Source organism: Anopheles arabiensis, chromosome 3 (genome assembly GCF_016920715.1).
Source record: "Anopheles arabiensis isolate DONGOLA chromosome 3, AaraD3, whole genome shotgun sequence".
NCBI lineage: Eukaryota > Metazoa > Arthropoda > Insecta > Diptera > Culicidae > Anopheles > Anopheles arabiensis.
In genome coordinates, this window is record NC_053518.1 from 77,141,926 (window position 1) to 77,163,205 (window position 21,280).

General features: G+C 44.2%; 1 protein-coding gene across 2 annotated transcripts in view; it reads right to left on the bottom strand.

Moving 5' to 3' along the window:
- LOC120904940 overlaps positions 1-21,280 on the bottom strand; it is a 214,864-nt gene that overhangs the window by 168,580 nt on the left and 25,004 nt on the right. For both annotated transcript variants that reach the window (XM_040315471.1, XM_040315470.1), the window contains exons 3-4: positions 11,743-14,441; positions 8,871-10,087 (exon numbers count right to left, since the gene is read on the bottom strand). In XM_040315471.1, the coding sequence (XP_040171405.1) occupies positions 8,871-10,087; positions 11,743-14,123 (3,598 nt within the window). In that variant the 5' untranslated portion in view covers positions 14,124-14,441. The remainder of the gene's footprint in view (positions 1-8,870; positions 10,088-11,742; positions 14,442-21,280) is intronic.

Here is a 21,280-nt window from a genome sequence, read left to right on the forward strand (position 1 = left end):
TTAAAAATTATAATGACGGAAATAAAATATCAGATTTATGTGGATTAACTTGTGGCACGCGATGAATAACAATGGTTACATTCGAACGTAACTTGGAAAACCCTGAAAACGCTGACTTGACAATCTACGAGATTTGTAGTTTTAGAACAACATACTTCATTAAAATTGCTGATTTACTTTAAATTTCCACAAGACAATCTATTTTAAAGCTTATCAATAAAATGATTCTCAAACTTAATTATGCTGCATCGTACGATAGTGCATTTATTAATAAACATTCATAACCCGATAAGCTTCCTTCAAATTCAAACAAAGATGAACAGCCCCAGGAGTCCTGAAACCGTTTCTCTGCACCAGCGCACAGAACCGCATCAAGTAAACCGAATAAACATACTTGCCACACTTCCACTGCCCTACTGCAAGTAAGCCCCATTCAAGATGTTCATCACACAAAAGTACTTTCCATACCGTGCGGTAATCTTTCAAACCAACTAAACTTACACTACACATATCGATGGCAGGGGGAGCAGCCATCGTGCCCGGCTGAACTTCTTTACCATGTCAACCGCTCGCCGCGCCATCACACACCCCATGCCACACGCAAAAGGAGAAGTTTTGCAAAGTTCCTAACACGGAATCAAGCGCACCAAGTGTGCCTCCGACTGTTATTTTTCGCGAATATAGATCTTCTGCACGCCCGCCGTAGAGTCTTCCGCTGTGAAGTGGAAGTGTGATCCGAATGTACTTTTCGGGCAGCGCAAAAATCCCCCTGGGTTACACGTTCCAGGGCGGTCGCCCTTGGGAACAAAACTTAGCGTCGCTCGACAAGCAGACTCTCTGTCTTTGCATAGGTCCGATACGATCTGGCACCAACTTGCTCCTCTTGCGGCGGACTCACTGTGAGCTGTGCGGTGTGTGGTGGTAGTCTAACACACTTCAAAATTCAATTCCCTCGCCAAGTAACATTTTACTGATCGTACGTGACGGACAAGGGTAGGAAACTTTCGGTGCACATAACTCTTGCCCTCTCCGCACACAGGCCTCATCCATCACGCAAAAGGGTCGAATATCGCATCCAAAGTGAGAAGAGCAACAAAAAAACAATAAAACCCCACAGAGCAGAGCATTTGTTTGAGCGAGTGCAAAACTTTCTGCGCGCCATGGTGGGACGCCACCGAAAACGTCATTGTTTACATTTCCATCTTCTTCACAAATCCCGAGACACCACAAATGCTCAATTTTTTTTTTTTTTGATTCCCGGAAGCATCCCCAAGTCAGATGTTTCGACGGGCTTTTATGGTAACCCTTGTGCCATGTTGCAAATGTTGCGGTCTGCACAAACAGCATCAGCAAAAGAAGAAGAAAAATACTGGAAAAAAGACACTTCAACTATTCGCGGGCGTGCGGAAACAGTAGTTTGAAGTGTTCCCTCAGAAAACTGTACGAAACAATAAAGGATTCTATCCGGCGTCGTATCCGGGCAGGATGGGTACGCGGCGCCCGAGGGATCAGCCCCGAGAAACCGCTTCACTGATCAATTTACTTTCCCGTTAGTAGTAAGTTTTGATTTATCAACTTCCCGAGCGCCACGGAACGTCGTGACCGGGGAACTGATCCGTACCTTCCGTGCTTTACTGAACGGGTGGTAGAAAAAAGAGCAAACACACAATCCAACCAGCTCGCTTTTTTGTGTATTTTTAGCCCGGGGTTTTTGCAACTTTCGTGCATGCCACCGCATGCAACCCCGAACCGAAGTCAAACAAACACATCTACTTTTTGGTCCTCACTCTCACTCGGTCTTAACCTTGCGCAGCACCCGTTGGGCATGCTGGCAATCTGAGGTCAGCGCTTAGTGCCTGGTGGAAGAAAAAAAAAACACAACAAAACACAATATAACCCATTTCCAAGGAGGTTTTGGCGTATGTCGTGCACAACCCACAGCACTGGGGTTCAACTTTTCTCACCTTCTCTGCTCGTTTTATTGGACAACAACTGATTTAGTTTGGTTTAGCTAAACCACCGTGTGTGTGTGTGTGTGTGTTTATCCACCGTACCGGTATGTGTACTGGAATTCAATCAAATTCATCATACTGGAGCAAGATTGGTTGAACGAGGACGCTATTGGAAAAGTCCGAAACTAGGAAAACTTTTTAATTGAAAACAGTTTTCCCTGAAGGGTGGTCGGTAAAGTTTGGTAACGAAAATGGAAAAGATGGAGCTATGCTGCAAAGCAACCTACGAGCATCAACAGTATCTCTTTTTCCGATAACTGGTCAGTTACGAGCTTGTTACACATGCTGCCTAAGTGGCAATGCCTCGATGGGATTAGGTAATGTTATTCTCGGTATGCATCACAGTGCTGCTAAATTACTTGCATGAATTCCGAAAATAGGGTGCGAAATATAAGCTTTTTTAGAGTTGTTGTTGCAGTCACGGGATCAATACCAGGTGAGGTTTAATTAAGTTGATACTAGGAACGATTGAACTCATTAGATTAACCGATATAGCTATTCATTGTTGAGCTACTCAAGCTACTCAAAGGTGCATTTGTGTAGATGTTAGGGATTTGCAGCTAGGATGTCTTCAGATATTGAATAGGGCATGTCTTTAGGTATTTATGCAGTAGCTCAATCTGGAGTTATACTTAGATTTAATATCTTACATTCTTTTTCTGAAAATGACAACAGGAATGATTTTACCAACCTTTGTTTTATCATATGGATTTCCAGTACAGAACTGATGAACTCGCAGATCATGTGAAGAATATTTATAAAATAACTTCAAAATTCCTAAAATCTTTTCCCTGATTTTTCAATACATCGAATTCTAAAACTCAAACTAGCAGGAAATAGAAATGTGAGGTTTTAGATCCCCGGTTCCATCCCATACAAATTGCTGTCAAGTCACCGTGCACGATGAGACATCAGCATTGCTTAGCAATAACTTTTACTTCTCATGTCCAGGCCAACGGTGCTGGTACACGATTGCAAGATGTATGCAATGACCGGTCAATGTAAGCATCAGAAGGTCTTCTCGAATTTTCAAAAAGCAAATAATGGGATGTTCAACTTGATTGTTACAGTTTGTATGTTCCAAGAACTTCAGATTAGTTTTGCTGCTTTTTTGGATAAGAAATAGCTACCAAAATTTAAAAAAAGCACATTACAGCCCAAACAATAAACTCATCTGCCAATACCCTTACAAGCGGTCCCGTGGTACAGTTGTCAACTTGTACGACTCAATTACATGCCCGTCATGGGTTCAAACCTAGAATGGACCGTCTCTCCGTAGCAAGGATTGACTATCCGGCTGTGTGGTAATGAATTAAAAATCAAAAGCCTGTATAGACCGGCATGTCCGCGTAGGACGTTACGCCAAATAGAATAAGAAGAAGTACTCTTACGAATTCTTTAAATGTATAATACAGTTGTTAACAAAAATGATTTTTTTCGATCAGTATCCATTTCTTGAAATTTAAAAAAAAATAACATGAAATATTGTTCAGATGTTTTTTTTTAAATATTATTTACTTCTCTTTGTCGAGAGCTTTCATAGAAGAGTTATAGTTAATATAGTTTGAGTTGGAGTTCATTAGAAAACATGACTCAATTATAATCAAAACTCATTATGATACTTTTGACGTTTGCAACTTGAACTGTTGACAAATCCAAGAGACGAATAAAGTAGCGAAACTCAAAATGTCTATAACTCAAAAACACTTCTACTTCATCGTGAACTTCCGTGTATCGATCGAGAAACAGTACTACAGCACAACAACAGATAATTCCTTCTACATTTTGGTACACCTGTGATTACTTCGCGAGAAGTATTTTTAACGAGATTCCTCTACTTCCAAAACAGTAAAAACAAAGAATAAACAAAATCCCTCCTATTAATCATTCAACACAAAAGTATTACTATTTGTTAAAACAAAACAACAAACTACTTGTCGCCAATTGGTGAACACCACTCCGTACATCTTCCACAGAAGATACCCCAAGTTCCAGCCTTTTCTTTAGCAGCTTTTGCACAGCAACTACTACAGAGCATGCAGGGCTGTGCACGTAAATACGTAAATACGATGTGCAGGAAAATTGAAAAATATAAATCTCTTTATGTTTATTTTTCATAACGAGATGCTGATTAAACTAGCAACCGCCGGGACCGGGCCCCGCCACGCGCTAGGAAACAATGAAAGGGATAAAATACGGTATTGGAGTGAGGAGGGAACAAGAAGCAGGAGGACACTATTCGCCTGCGCCAAGACCACCGCAACAACACTGTCGGCAGAAACCGGCCGCACAAAAGGATCGTCTTTAGCGCAAAAGGCAAATCATGCTCCAAAAAGGACGACCGGGGCGGGAAGGTTTTGGTAGGTAAGGGGGCGCGCCATTTGGATGTACCACAAATGGCACGTTTTGTAGCCGCACAGCGCACCATTGTTGCACCGTGCTTCTGGATGAAAGATTTTATGATTTAATATCTGCCGGAGGAGAAGCTTCTCCTTTGTCAAGCGTCGGCGTTTCTTTCGCTGCAAAGTAGAAATGGCGAGTGAGAGCGCGCGCGCGCGGCAGGAAATGAATGAAAATGGCAAAGCATCATTTGATGGTGCTGGAATTCATTCTTTTCCTCGTGTCACGATAAAACGATATCGTTTCGTGTAAATATACATTCTTTCGGCCGGAGTTGCGAAACGACTTCCTATTTAACTCTTCAATTCCTTCCCTTTCGTGTTGTGATCTTATTCTGCATTCCCATTGAATGGGTTACCGTCTGGCAAAGGTCAACACACACAAAAAGTGCACTACATTCCTAGCATTACCCGGGCGGTGCATACAGCGTCGCCCGTAGGAATGCGTCAATGGGGAATATCTGCTCCCCTGCGCCTGAGGGAGAAATGTCAATTTCACTTTCATGCCCCCACACTGCCAACTGAAGCGTGGATAGTGTTAGTGATCGTGATTGTTTTTAGGATTTTTTTTTGCTCGTATCATTATGGCTTTTCTTCACAAGGTACATAACAACCTTAACACGAAGCACCAACCACCAATGTCGATCAGGACACATCAACGGATTGATTAGTTAATTCGACTCGTCCGTTGCTTTCTCCACGGGCACGGTGGACTTCTAGCTAAACTCAGCTGACACTGAAAATGCCAACCGAACTGGGAAACCAGAAAAGGGAAACCGATCTTATCCCATGCCTCCCATTGAAGGTTGCTACTAATTTTCGCCACAATCAAACACCAAAACCCAAAGCCCTGCAAGCTCCGCACAGCCTAACAGATAGAACATGACGCTACTTTTCGAGCGTGTTGTACGCGGTGGAAGGTTCCTACCAATGTTCCTGCCCGGCTGTCCGTCCCTTCCCGTAGAGGCTCTAAATTTGTTCGACGTTATCGACAGCATGGCGTGGTACGAGATTGACAGGCGACGACACTAACACGAATCGGAGTGCACGAACACAGAGAGAGAGAGGGTGAGAGGCTGCCCAGCACAAGACCGCACCCAGGCGACAAGACGTCCTAAAACCGAGGCGGGGAATTGCAGTCGAGTTGACAAACAACCGTGCGTCTCCTTGCCGTCTTCCTATCAAACCCCCTCTTTCGTTCATCGGCAGGCTTCAGTTGGGATGGAAAAATGCTGGAAAACAAATTAAACTACCACCAATCATTTCGTGCCACTCAAGCCCCGGCTGCCATTGACCTTTTTTTTTTGAAGTTGGAGAAACAAATTTAGCGCGCCGCTCTTTGCTTCACAGGATGGACATTTTTTGCTGGAACAAGATTGAAAATAAAGCACCTTGGCAGCTCTTTTACGTTGAAATGAAAAATATCCATTCAAAATAGGTGATAAATTAGGCGGTGAAGTGTGGTTTAGTCCGCAACGTAGCTTAATTCCAATGCGGAACATTCAAAACTTATATTGCTATGTTAGCGATAAGAGTCAAATCAAGCAGAGCTGAAGAGCTTTTTTCAATAATTAGGTCAGATTCGAATAAATTAAGTGGTTTACATTGTACACAGAATATTGAAAAATTAGTTTCGTATCCTGGTCACGGCACCGAAGCTTAGGATATGTAGCGAAAAAAATGAGTGAAAATATTGTTTTGCTTGTTTTCAAATACGAAGGATTAATGAAATCAAGACCATCAGAAGATAATAATGACAATGAGGGAATATTAAAATAAACTTTGGAACTATTGAAGCTATAAACTTGTAGCTTTAATGAGGCCAATATTGGTAAATCCGCTTCATATCCTGGTCAGAGTATCAATATTGAGATATTCTCTGCAATTCTATAATAAAGTCAAATTGTTTGATTGGCGATTAGTATAATCAGCTATTTCAGTATCAAAATAAACTGTCAAACTATTAAAACTACAAAATAAAAATTTGTAGCTTTAATGAAGCCTACATTGGTAAATCCGTTTCATATCCTGGTCAAGGCATCAATATTGAGATATTCTCTGCAATTCTATATTAAAGTCAAATTGTTTGATTGGCGATTAGTATAATCAGCTATTTCAATATCAAAATAAACTGTCGAACTTTTGAAACTACAAAATACAAATTTGTATTTGTTTAATGAGGCCAACATTGGTATATCCGTTCCATATCCTGGTCACGGCACCAATGTTAAGATATTCTCTCCAAATCTATATTACAGTCAAATTATTTGATTTTCGATTAGGATAATCTCGCATTTTAAGGTATTTTTAAAGCATTAAACAATTTGTGTAAGGTTTTGAACATTAACCATTACTGCTATCGAAAGTCCCCAGATCGCTAAAATGATTAAAATAATACATATAAGCAAAAACAACATAATAATCTCTTTCTATACCACTCATCTTGGCTATTCTAGCCACACGGTTATCACGAAACATCTTTCCTGATAAATCTAAAATCTTTAGACCTTTAGAAAGATTGCAAAAATGATCATTTAATTAATTAACAACATAAAATAATCCAAGATTAAGAAACACATCACAAAGCTAAGATCATCACACGTCTTAGAAAAGCTGACATCACCAACGGCTAGCAAAATCTCCTTCACAGAAGCACTGCTTACAATAAGCTAAACTGACGTATGAAATCCGGCAACACACGGGGCTTCCTCGGGGCTAAAGCGAACAAAAATCCCATTCCCAACACGACTCGACAACAAGAACGACAGATGTCGACCCTTCCGTTTGGCAAAAGAGAGGTGAAAGAAAGCAGCGTTCCTTTCCTTTTTGCTTTCCACAGATTAATTCCCAATATTTGTACATCACCCAAGACAAATCCGACGGAGCAGCAGTGGCCTCTTCCTGCTTTACGCTTCCACCTAGTTTTAGTGTCACACAAGAGTGTGCACTAATTGTCCCACATTTGAAAAACAGGAGATACTGACTGAAGGAAGAGGGATTTTCTGTTACAAATCCGACATCATTCAACACCATCCAGTTTGCACCAACCGTAGGATGCGCTCTCGAACTGCACAATCACACTAACGTTGACTTAAGCGATGAATGAAGTCAATGCACTGGTGCCTTTCTTGTGCGACACTTTTCAGCCACACCTTCGCAAAGATCTTGCCTTTTTTCTGCTAGCTCATAAGCTTGCTACGAGGATGTGAGGTATTTCTAGTAAAATGGCAAAAATAAATTTCCCCACCATTTCAAGCTGAACCTACAAGCATCCGCTTCGAACAAAGAAACGATAGACCACCATTTTAAACACCTTCCCGCGTCTAGTGGGCTATTGCAGACTTCGCAGCCTTACCACGAGGAAGCACTCCAACCGTGAGCAACCGAAACCGCCACCACACGAAGGCTGCTGTAGCTAGGAGCAAAGGAAAAGCGTCTTTCCATCAGGCGCCTGAACCATTTTTCAAAAACCGGGCGCCCGCGCGCGCTCCACAACGGCTCATATTTATCAAATGTCAAAAACTTTAATTGCTCGTTTCTTTCCCGACGCTCGTAGTCTCCGTACGAGCACGGGCGACGAATGTGTGGCACACGATTTGACATTTTGCATCCGAGCGCTCGCCCAGCCCTCGGATTGGGGGCTACAAAACCCGTTCAAAAAAACGACGTCAAACCCTCTTTGCCACATGGAGCAGGAGGCACACGCGCCTGCCACAGATGTAGGACGACATGCTGATTTTGCGTGATCTTGCCCACTAAATCTGGACGACCTTCTCTACCTCTCGGCTCCCTACGCTGTGTATCGTGTGACATTCCCACCAAAGCCCGCAGAAAGCCGTTCGTTGCGTTTGTGTTTTCTCCACCGGAGAAAATATCATTTCCCATTTAAGCCGCCTTCACTCGCACGATGCTGATGGTGTATGGCTGTTTATCAGGCGACTCTATTTCCAAGTCGCTGCCGACCGCGATAATGAAGTCATTTGTTTGCGGTGTGCATCTTTGGACCCGCGAGGAGTGCGCTAGCAGCTCCAATATTCCGCGTGTTTGAAGGTATTGAGTTTTGCAACGTTATCACAGCTGCAATCGACCTTCCCGATTTTGTGACCTTGTGAGGAAGCCAACCTCACCCATTCTCCTTCCCCTTGTCGAATGCGTCATATGCACTCAATCTAAACAAGCGTTCAGACACGCAAAAGGGGCCGGGTGACATTACAGTAACACCTCGTTTAAATTAATTGCCCAAGTGCGAGCGGGGCGTGCGCTCGTAACAACCGCGTTATCTTATCGCAACCCACCGTCTCCGGGGGCAGCAGCGCAGTGTAAAGAAAGCTTGCAAACAAATTCTCCAACCGGACACAACACAAACTGGAAGGTGGGTGCTATATCAGTCGTTTCCTGTAAAGTTCTTCACACCCAAACCCAAAAAATCCCCGTTTTTATACGCTGCAAACTCACTTACCTTGTTCTGTTGGATGTATTTCGGTTCCTGGTTCCTGCTTCGTCTCCTTTTCATCCTCAACCACAACCGCATCACCGCGCTGCTCCTGTTCCTCTGCGGCAGGCGCAACAGGTGTAGCAACACTTTCCACTACGACATCACCGTCCCCATCATCACTGGGTGGGTCCACCAACGTCTTCACTTCAGCACTCACATCACCATTTTCCAACGGGTCCGGCAGCACCTTCACATCACCTTCCTCCACCTCCATCTCCTCCTCACTCACAGCGCGCTCAATGCCAACAATGATTCGCTCATGAATCTGTTGTATCTGCTCCGAACTGTCCTCGACGTCGAGCGGTTCGACTTGCGCTTTGACCAGCTCCTCAAAGTCACTCTCAACGGTATCGCCTACGACGATGTCTACGTCACCACAGAACGCGTCAATATTGCTGACGCTATTGTCCGCGTCCACTGCCTCCAGCTCCCCGCTGGCGGTCGTTTCGTTTGCGCTCTTCGCTGGCACACTTCCTGCATCACTGCTGGGTTCGTCCACAGTCTCCATCTGCATCTGCTCCATCTCACCGGCTGTTCCAGCCGATGGTTGCTGCTCCATCGGGCCGTCGATCACTTCCGGAACTTGGTGCGATGTCTCTACACCACCGTTAACGTGCGGTGTGACACTACCGTCCACGCAGGTGCTGGTCGGCTCAATCTCGCCCCCACTCACTGGGATCAGCACGGGATCAGCGGGCACCTTCTTATCAGCGACTGTGTTGTTGTTTACCTTTTCATCCGACTCTGTGCGCTGTTCGCCCTCGTCCGGCTGGACCATTCTGGATTCCACTTGTTGCAGCTTCTTCATGCCGTTGTCCGATCGCCGCTCGATCGTACCGCTGTCCACTTCGAGCGAATCATCCGAATCGACTGCATCTTGATCCTCTTCCTCCTCTTCTTCTCCTTCATCCATCACCGGCACCTGATCACCGTTCACTGAGTCTTCCGACTCTCCAGCTTCTGCCATCTGATTCCGGTCGTTGCCGATAATTTCGCCGGCACTCATCATCGCCTCGATACGATGCCCTGTGATGACTATTTTCGTCGACGGTACGCTCGAATGTGGCAGCATCGGCGGCGGCGGTTCGTCATCGATCAGCGGCTTCTTCCTCTCTCGCTGCTGGTTGTTGTTCGTGTCGTTGATAACCGTTTCCTCCGCCGTGTTGATAATAACTATCGGGCTACATAGTAGAAAAAAATAAACGAAAGACCGAAATGTTTATCAGTATCCGATATTTTTGGCGATACAGAACAAACACAAGCTGACGATGCCAGCAGCATCAGCCAGCTGGGGTTGTTTTTATTGCACGAGCAAAGATAGTGATGGTACGATAAAACTAATTCCAGGTATTGATCACGGTGGTGCGCCTGCAGGGTAGGCAATGTGTGATGCACAGCACAAGAGCCGCGCGGATTGCCCTGATGAAACCAAGGTATGCAATCTGTGCTACACAGAAGCTTTTGGACTGTTCGACGCAGCACAGAAAAGCTCACGAAAGCTTTCAAAGCGCCACACTGTGTGTTGCGCTTTGGACATATTTACCCGTGCTGGCTAAATCGAACTTGATTGCTTATTTCCTCAATATTTGCAATCCGATTGACTTGAAAATTGGAATATGTCAGTAAACTACAGCCATCTTCATATCAAAATTTTCTTTGAAGTTTTCAAATTGAATAAAATTGGATTTTAGAATTAATAATTGCGATAGCCCTATTCCAGGCAACCACGCTACCCTTGGTACCCAACAGCTTTGGAGGCTTATAACTTTTGAATGCGTTATCAAATTTCGATGCAATAATCTGACGAAAATTAAATCAACTTAGTAGTTTTAATAACTGTGGTTCTAATAATTAGTTCTACTCGATTTTCATGTTATAGCTTTTTATATTTGACAGCTTTTTTATTTGTTTTTAAAAATAAATGACAAAACATGAAACCATTTTGTTCTCTACTTTACACAATTTAACATCAAACCAGCCCTTATGGTAATTAGAATTCGGAAACCTAATTAGAGTACTAATAAGAACTGTACATTGCAAATCCAATTTGAAAACTTCAAATTTGTTCTAAAAGTTACTAAAAAGATAAAAGCGCCGCTTATGTGAATCACGGAAAAGTGTCAAATAAACACAATCCTAACAAATCGAAAATTTAGGGACAATTCTTTAGGCGACTCAAATGTTAGAAAAAGGTTAGAATATTAGAAAAATAAATGACAAAAATGCTGATTTTGTATTACATGCGAAAAAATAAACAAATCACGAACAAGGTTGTATAATACCGATTCTGTTTCCATTAGTGTAGTGTAGTTTGTTTGTCACTTTCCAGTTTGATTCACATATTTGGCCCTAAACATAGGTTTCATTTGAATAAAATCCGTTACAGCTCACCTAATCACCAAATCTCCTTTATCTTTTAAGCTACCCTTAAAAGACCTGTGGATTTTGTTTTTTTAGACTTATATCAGGCAGTTCTAATTACCTTAAGGACCATTTTTCTGTGAAAATTTTTAAAGTTATAAAAAAACAGTTTTTTACAATTTCTAATAAACATTTTTTTTTAATTTCTAAAAATATTCATTAAACTTGGCAAAGTGCTATAAAACAAAACCGATGACGAGTTGAACCGATCTATGGACATTTCTAGAAACTAAATTAGTTGAATTACTTTTCACTAGAATATTGCGTCGATATTGGATTACGCATACAAAAGCTATAAGCCTCCAATGTCGCCGGTTAGCCCCAGGAAGCCACCCCAGTTGCCTGCTCCAAAATATGATCTATTTTCGTTTGCCCGTGACAGGACGAAAAATAATATTAAATTATTAAAACCTACCCATTGTGCTGATGCTCGAGGGAGGAGAACTCCTCCTCCACCTCGCCAATCGGGGGTAGAAGGTTGGACGTCCAGGGGAAGTTAAAGTACGCCTCGGACGGCCCACCGGACACAATCTCCGGCGGACCAAGCTTCTCCCCATCCTCATCACTGTAGCCGTCGCCGCTCAGGAACTGTTCCGGCGTGGTTGCCTCGCGCGACAACGAGCTGCTCGTCCGATCGTCCTCATCCTCCGACCGACCGTACCGGCGCTCCTCCTCCTCCTCGTCGCTCGAGCTGCTCTCGATGTACGTGTGGTCCTCGCTCGACAAAATCTTGATGCACTTCCGCACGACCGCCTCCGACGGTGGCAGCTCGAACCGACCACCACCACTGCCTCCACTAACCAGCTCATCACCCTCCACCAACGCTTGGGACAGCTGCTCGCCACCGCCGTCGAACCGTACGGGCGATGCTGGCGGCGCTGCAATCGCTTCCATCTCTTCCTCGAGCGCTTTCAGCGGCACCGACACTTTCGGATGGAAATCGATCAACCGCGGCAGATCTGTTGCTGCCGGTGGCTGCTTCGCCACCGCTTCGACCGGTGGCGGCGCTTTCTCCTCGGCTGGCGCTTCCTCGCCCCGCTCGGTCAGAGCGCACTCGTGTATCACTTCCGTTGCCTCCTGCAGCCAGCTCTGGACCGTGTTGAACTCGGACCCAAGCGGTGCGTTTACAGCGGGTGAAGGCTCCACCGACGTTGGCTGCTGCTGTGCACCGCCCGAACCATTCTGAGCGGGTTTCGCCGGCTTCAGGCGTGGTGGCGGCACTACGATCGGAATCGGGACAGGTATTGGTGCCCGCTTCTTCGGCTCCACTACCGCACCCTGTCTTGGTAGTGGACGTGGCGGCACCACCACTGCTGCAACGGTTTGTGCTTTTAGCTCGACATTTTCATACACCCCACTGCTCGGCTCGGTCGTTGCTGGTGGGCTAGCCGGTTCACTGCCGCTCTGCTGCCTCGGACGACCTGCCACGGCGCCCCGGTTCAGTACCATATTCTCGTACGGCTGCACCGTCTGTATCGTAACGTTCTCGTACGGCCCGTACGGTACGGTGACGTTCTCGTAGTTGCGATTTTCGTCCACCTTCATGATGGTGACATTTTCGTACTCGCCGCCGGCAACCACGGGGACGGCGGGCTTCTCTGCCAGCACTTCCAGCTGGACCACGTTCGAGCCGTTCGCTGCCGGCGGTGGTTTGAAGGTAAACAGGTTGGTCGTTTCGAACTTGCTGCTCTCTAGGTTGAACTCTTGCTCGAGCAGCGTGAAAGGCTTGAGCGCTTTGGCCAGCTCCGCACTCTGCCCGATGCCGGCCGGGCCACCGTGCGACGGGATCGTGTAGTCCTCGGACGACAGGCTCGAGCAGATCGAGAACTTGTCCACCACGGTCGAGATGGTGCTGGCCGTATCGTCCGACTCCGAGATGAGGTCGCTGATGTCGTCGGCCGCGAAGAGATTGCTGTAGCTCTCCGCGTCTGGCGGCGGTGGTTCCGTCGAGGCTGGGCCACTGTTTGCCTGCGCTGTGCCAGGCCCCTGTTTGCTTGGTGGACCTGCCGATGCGTCAGCCGCACTGGATGCGTTCTGCTGCTCTACCGTCGCTTGTTTGCGCTTGTTTAGCTTTCGCGGTGGAACCGGTGGCGGAGGCGGTGGTGCACCTTTACGCTCTGGAATCTCACCACCACCGCCGCCGGCTCCTCCACCTACACCGCCATTCTCGCTCGAGCTAACACCACCGCCCATCACTCCCATCGCGTCACCACCGTAAAAGTTCTGTACCTTGCCCTCGCCGTTCCGCACCAGCAGCTTGATGGCAACGTTGCTGTCCTTCAGACACTTTACACACTCGATGCGCGTCATCCGACAAACGCTAACGCCGTCTATCTCCAGTATCTCGTCGCCCTCGCGCAGATGGCCCCAGCTCGCCTGTACCCGGGACGCGGGACTGTTTTCCGCGCACGACTGTATGAACAGCCGCTGTATCTTCTCGTTGCTCTTGGTGCCGCCCTGAAACTTTAGCCCGAAGCCGAGCCGCTCGCCCGGCAACCGGTACACCAGCACCACTTCCGGTGCGCTCTGCTGCCGGCCATGCTGCCCGTGGTTGATGGACAGCACCGTCACAAACTGTGAATCGTCCAGCGGCTCGTCCTGCTGCTGCTGTGCCATCAGTTGCTGCTCCGTGCAGCCGTTCGCCACCTTCGTTAGTCCGTTCAGGTTGCTCAGCTCGACGGCCCGGTCGGCGCTGGTGCCGCTGCTGGCGACAATCACGACCGGATCGATCGGTGGCGGCACGATCGGCGACAGCAGCTGATCGTCCACCGACACGACGGTTACGTACTTTTCCATCCTTCACTCTCGATTTTACTGCTGCTGGCCCCTCCGTTACGCTTCACCTGCCAACCGGGGCAATGAAGGCTTTACAAGACCGAAAAAATAGCGATTGTGTGATCCTCGGCTACGCACGAACGCGATACACGCGGCACGGGACGGTACAGTGGCGCTTCGGAAGTTCAACCCGTTACTCGCAGCAGCAACACTACTCCGGTAGTGCAAAAGAACTGCTGCCTTCGTCTGGCAAGCATAATCCGTGGTGGATTGCTAGCTGGCAGCCTTCCAACCGTTCGCTCCAATTCACTGCCGTTGCGTGTTCTTCTGGAGGATGATCTGAGGATTAGAGAAGAGAAATGAAAGGAATTACTTCAAGTGATGATTGACTGGGGTTGGGTTTAAAACGGTAGTTGTGCTTCAGTTGTTATTCTTATCCTTGGTTAGCTATTGTAATGAACTTTGAAGAACATCTGTATTTTATTCAGAAATTAACAATGCTCCACTTATAAGATCCTAGAGACTAAAGATTACAACTCCCAAAATTACTACAGTGGTTTTCAATTACGAGTATGTTCACCCCAAAGTTACTTACTTACTTACTTATCCGGCGCTACAACCGCTTTGCGGTCTTGGCCTGCCTCAGGAGTGTCCGAAACCGCTCACGGTCTCGCACCTTCGTCTGCCAGTCCGTTATCCCGGCCTTAATGGCGGACGCCTCCACGCCATCTTGCCACCTCAATTTGGGCCTACCACGCCTCCTCTGTCCTTGTGGACGGCCTAAAAAGACTTTACGGGCTGGGTCGTCCGTTTCCATGCGTATAACATGGCCAGCCCACCGGAGCCTGGCGAGCTTTATACGCTGTACGACAGTGAGGTCGCCGTACCCCAAAGTTAAGATGTATTTAATGGAGATCATTTGTTCAAAATCATCTTCATTGTAGAATGAATTTCGTCCAGATAGGCCCAATCATATAAGAGAAGATGCATTAGATGCCTTTAAGCCGAAATCCTTTCTTTATCATAGTTTGCTTGGTTCTCTGGATTTGAAAGATATGATATATGCATTTGAAAGACTTGTGATATCCTCGTTTAAGATATACACATAAGTTAAATCCAATATATATTAAGTATGGTTTCTAAGTATTCAGGTATATCCCGACCTAAGAGTAAAAATACAACTTCATTATTTTATCCCAGGAGTTCGGACATCTAACATAATTCCTCCTAATTCGTCTTATCTAAGTTGTTTTACACATCATACATTATTCGTTACTGAACTTATTGTCAACGAACTTAACAGGAGTTCAACAGGAACCAATCAAAATTGGTGACATCGAAAGTAATTTTGATGACATTCAGCGGCTCCATTAGCTTTATAACGCCTCAAAAATGACACTGAACATCCCAACCTACAATCGTACTTTGACCTTCACACCGGGCGAAAGTAAACCAAATCAACCCAGTTACACACCGAGACACACCAACGAAAGTGAAATTTCCCCCAACGAAGATTTCGACCCAAGCTTGCAAATCATCTTCCCCCATATACTCATCACCCGTGTGGGGTAGTGGGTGATTGGGTTTATCATAATTATTGACTTCCATTTTCAACGGCTTCCTTCCACCATGATCGACATATCGATTCTAGCGCAAATAGCCATGGACGATATCTCTCGGTGGAGATACTGAGAAGGAGAAGAGTATCAGATGTTCCTCTTCCCCATCTTCTTCTGCTGGTCGTCTCCTCCCACCATCCACCATTGCGGAGCGCAATTTAGCCATAACTCGCTCGAACAATTCAACCTATTACCGCTCATAAAGCCAGCTATCTGAGGCATCTTCCTTGGGACCGCTTGCCCGTCACTCCACTCCTATTGCGGTGGTTTCTTCTCTCTATTCCGCGGCCGTGTGCTGTTGGCGGGGTTGCCTACTAGGTACCAGATAGGCCCGCGCAGCTAGCAATTTTGTTCATTTTCTTCAAGCGATACAAATTAGCGGCAGCGCAGAGAGATAGTGCCAATGATGCGCTCACTACAGCCCAGGCCTGTCAAGCGAAAGGAAAGTGGTATGCCGCATGGACGCCTCCCCCCTCCTCCAGGCGCGCCTTATTGTTTGTTTGTTGTGTTCGCCGTTCGTTAAAATCGAAATTAAATGAATGGCCTCCGTGCGTTTGTGAGACCGTAGAAGATGGGTAAGGCGGCGAGAGGGCCATCTGCGGTACACACGATACACGGTGCCAATGAATGTTGATAGTATGGCACGGTGTACTAACATGTGCTTGTTGGTAGTACTTCAATGCTAGTGATGTGCTATAAATTGGGGGAAATACTTGGCCGTATCTTGACCTTTCGGTATTCCTCTTGTTTTTTTTAGTAATCGAAGAGAAAGCGGAAATTCTAAGTATTTTTTTTACATTTCGCACTTTAAAGCATCACCAATAACCTCAGTTTGTGTTTATCTTCATTTCATTCATATCAAAACAGCTTTTTCACAAGTGGACGAATTCCATCAGAGTCGATTGTTATGGAAAGTTCTGGCTTATGGTTAAAAGACAGGGGGTTTCAGGTGTTTTCATAGCCGTGAGGACCTTTTCTGACTCTTTCTTACGGGAAATAAACTTTATGTGACAGGAATAGGTCTCAATTAAACCATTTTTGGAAAAATCTAAAGAAAATTTACAATGAGCCTGCCCTAATATCCAATTCTAATCTTTGTTCACTTGCGTTAAGAAGGAGTCAAAAAAGTAAACTACAACTATGACACCCCTTGCAACATCCTGTAATTACATATAACATCAATTCGTTCTTCGTCCACTTATGTTTGTGCTGGTGATGTATTCTTGCCCAAAAATACTTTCAGAATTGATCTGATACTTACACAAATGCAAATAAATGGATGCGTCTTCTTCATTCGTTCGTGTGTCACAATGTACTCGAGCGAGTTGACAGCAAGCCCCATTTATTTACAATGGTGATAAGCATATACCAGGCCAATGATGCTGTTAGCCGCTAATAGCATTGCATCTTTGCATTTTTTATCGGTGGTACCAGTTTGTAGAAGTAGGCAACTTCTATCCCTTTATGTCTTGGACCCATGACGGATATGTTGTTAGGTCCTAAGACATGAGGGCTGCAACACAAGACCGGTATAATAGTAGACAGTTAAAATGAAATTAAGAATGGAATATATAAGGAGTAACGGAATCATTTGAACTTCCTGAAAGCCCTAGTTGAAGATGGTTTGTCTTTGAATATGGAAGCCGATAAATCATAACTGATTCCTGAACAAATTTCAATTACCAGTCTCTGTCACTGTTCAAATCTAAGTTGATCTCAATGTCATCTCGTTATGTCAAAAGAAAGAAAATAAGGATATTCGAACGAGATTTAGCCGCTTGAGCTCAAGAGAATTAGCAAGCAGCTGAAGTTTTAAACTTACGATTCGAAAATTTAAAAAATGATGTCTTGTCTATTCCATGAAAAGACGTTTTTGTGTAAAATATATTGTAATTGTTAGTAAAGTTCTACCAGAGCATAAGACTCATAATTCAATGAATTTAACAATTAGACATTGTAATGCTCAATTCTATCCACTCAATATCTGTATTACATCAAACCAACACACCTGACAAACGATTCCAAGAGAACCATTGAAGAATCGTTTAGTGCCCATTCAAAATTGTCCTCCCAGTTTCCACGTCAAGCCATACCACACGCAGACGCAGCAACCTGATATTGGCCTAACAGCCTGACGGTTTATTCAATGCTCCGTTTCATATCAAGCCAACATCTCGCGGGCGCACATCTCTTTCACGATTACAATCGCTCGATTCGTTGCCATTTCGAACGTAAACCGAACGCTTCAAATTACCTTTCTAATGACAACTGTACAGCCCACCGACTGTGCGCGATGATCACCGTTTCTCGGCTCAATCGCGCATCACACACACCCGGGGGTGAATTATTTTCACTTTTACTTCAACAAGCCCATGGTCGCATGGCAGGTACTTCTGGCTGGCTGGTGAAGGGTGGTGAAGCAAATCAAGAAGAAGAAAATGGGGGGGGGGTGGAATATGCTTGCCCCACCGATTAGATCATATCCGTTCGGAAAACGCTTCCGAAACGTCCGCGGAAAGGCGATGTACGTGTGTGCACCGGCGGACGAAACAAAACAAGCATCGCTCATTATCTGTGCTGGCGCATCTATGCACTGCCGACACACACATACACGGTGTGAGTTGGCGTAGATAATTGTTGCAGCATAAATTACACGACTTTGAAGAAAGCAAAAAAAAACAACACAGAAAAGAACGAAAGAGACAAAAGAGTAATAATGTTAAGCGGGATGTTCCTTTTTCGGGTGGGATGCCTTCCTACTAATTCTCTCTCGTGCTGCTACGCCTCATGGTGCGAAACAGTTTAATGAAAGGCCGATATTTTGGCCAGAGGAGGGTGGCACAAATTGGGTGGCGGATGCGAAAATTGCACACTTATGAAAAATAAAAGCCAACCCATTCACACAGGTGCTAAAGACATTGTGCATCAAAGCCATTAGGAAGAGGAGGCGTCGAAGGTGGTTTGGCCCCTCAAGTCGTTTAGTGCAGATGTGTGAGATAATCTTTACGAAGCGTACTTCCGATTGGAATGGTGTTTCGTATGCTTTTTTTCACTCAGCTCTAGTACGCAACACAACCGCACTGGTCTAATTTGTCTATACACGGTTTTAACTAAAGGAAGGCGAACGAAAAGTGAAAAATGGGTACATGTTTTGGAAGCTGTGCTGCACTACTCCTCTTCGCGGTTATGAAATACGCTTTACACCATACACAGCGCGAGTCTAGCTCAGGTGGACCGTGAAGTGTGGGTTGAGTGTAGTGGCTCGGTTGGTGGCTTCGGTTTCCGCCTTTACGTTTAAACCAAATTTTACCAAAAGCACTCTTCATTTGAATGGTAAAAGTTACACATTAACTTTCCATGCTGTCCATGCCCTAATGTACTACAGGTCATGTGGGACAGTGAGAAAAGTGAATACACGTGGAGGAGTAATTATGCAAAATGAAGGCGTTATGCATCGGCAGTTTTGTCCACGGAAAAAAATGTGAAACAAAAATAATTTAAATTTTATTTAGGCAATACAATAGGTGAGAAATGTGTTAAATAAACATAAGGAAGGAGATAAGGAAGTGTAATTACAAGAAATTATACATCATCATAGTTTGAATGCGCTCTCAAACGTGCACTTCCAATTGACTCTCAACTTGACTTAAAAACAAACCACAATAACACAGGTGAAACTAGCCAATAAACATCAAATCCAACCAGTATGTCACCGCGAGGCTCTGGCTTTGGGGCACTATTTTGCATATGTGCATATTTTACCCCAGCTGTAAACACACAAACAAAAACGAAATCATCGAAAATCATCTCTACAATGAAACGGCAAAAACAAAGTAGAAAAAACCTGTTACCGGTCAACTTGCTGCCCGTTATTTGGTTTTTGACCTCCGAGAGTCTCCGATCTGCTGTATTGTGTCTGTGTGTGCCTCACACCGGTGCTTCATCTTCCCCAATTTTGCTGTTAAATTATGCGGCGGGCTCGAACGCTCGGCGCGAAAAATAAACAAATTCACGAGTGGAAAGAGAAAGGATGAGGAATGACTTCTTTTTTTTTGTGTCCACTATGCCAAAAACTAATCTCAACCTTCTGCAACCGATGAGGTTGTTTTTGCTTTCCTTGTAAGCGAAAGTTGTTGGGGATATGCATCTATTTTTGGTTTCAATTTCTAACCCATGTTTGCACAGGACATCCATTAGCTAGCATTGTCGTGATCATTCCAGTAGGAGGAAAAGTGTGATGATTTATTAACCAAGCAGGAAAAAAAAGTTTTTGCTAATGTCTATTAGCTATTCTGGCATTTGGCAGGCAATAGTGCATTGAAATGGAATAGAGTAAAGTAATTCCGTTTCTCCTATGATGGTCTACTATCCTTACGGATTCAATCATATGAAGAATGCATGGATTAATGAGCCTCCAAAATTTTATGGATTTTTATGTTTTAAATGATTTTGTGAGGCTTTTGCCTATAGTTAGCTCTACCATAGTCATTTTACCCGAAGGAGGATGTTTACTTTACTTTCCTAAGGAAACAAAATGAATATGATTTTTATATATCATCGTCAGACATATTGGAGAGATTTTCTTCTTGCAAATCAGTGTTTCGCATTTAAACATATGTTAAATTAATAGTTTTTAAATGTTATGGAAATTTTAAAGTTTACGACACTAAAACATCAGACAATAATCAAAATGTAACTGAAATTTTAATAGTAAGTGCAGCTATTAATAGTATGTGCTAGCTAACAATAATAATCTTCTTGTAATAATCTTCATAAACAAATTGCACAAACATGTTGGAGAAGAGCTAAAAGTCATGGGACTGTAACGTAATTCTGGATCAGCAGTGATTAGTGACTTGATAAGCTAACAAGTTAAGCTTTAGGCCTTAAGCGCCTAGAATGTTCAATCTTTGTGATGTGGTATCATTATGCTATTGTAATTGCAAGAATGTGTAGAAGGTCATATACCAAATAAGAAGAAGAAGAAGAAGAAGAAGAAGAAGAAGAAGAAGAAGAAGAAGAAGAAGAAGAAGAAGAAGAAGAAGAAGAAGAAGAAGAAGAAGAAGAAGAAGAAGAAGAAGAAGAAGAAGAAGAAGAAGAAGAAGAAGAAGAAGAAGAAGAAGAAGAAGAAGAAGAAGAAGAAGAAGAAGAAGAAGAAGAAGAAGAAGAAGAAGAAGAAGAAGAAGAAGAAGAAGAAGAAGAAGAAGAAGAAGAAGAAGAAGAAGAAGAAGAAGAAGAAGAAGCAATTGAATACATCTTTAAAACGAACGCAAATTAAAATGTTAAATATTAAATAGAGCACATATAATTTAATTGGAGTTTAAGTATTAAAGCCACTTAAGTATTAAAGACTATACCAAGATAAAAATAAAGGCATAACTAAAATTGGATTCATACAGCAGATAATCAGCGATATCAGGAGATATTACAGAAGTTAAGATACTATAATAAAAATATGAACAATTTTTAGACGATAGTATATTCTACTGGACAAAATTCCAATCAAGAATTCTCTTAGAAAGAGATCAAAACTTTCACAAAAATCTACAAGTGTATATG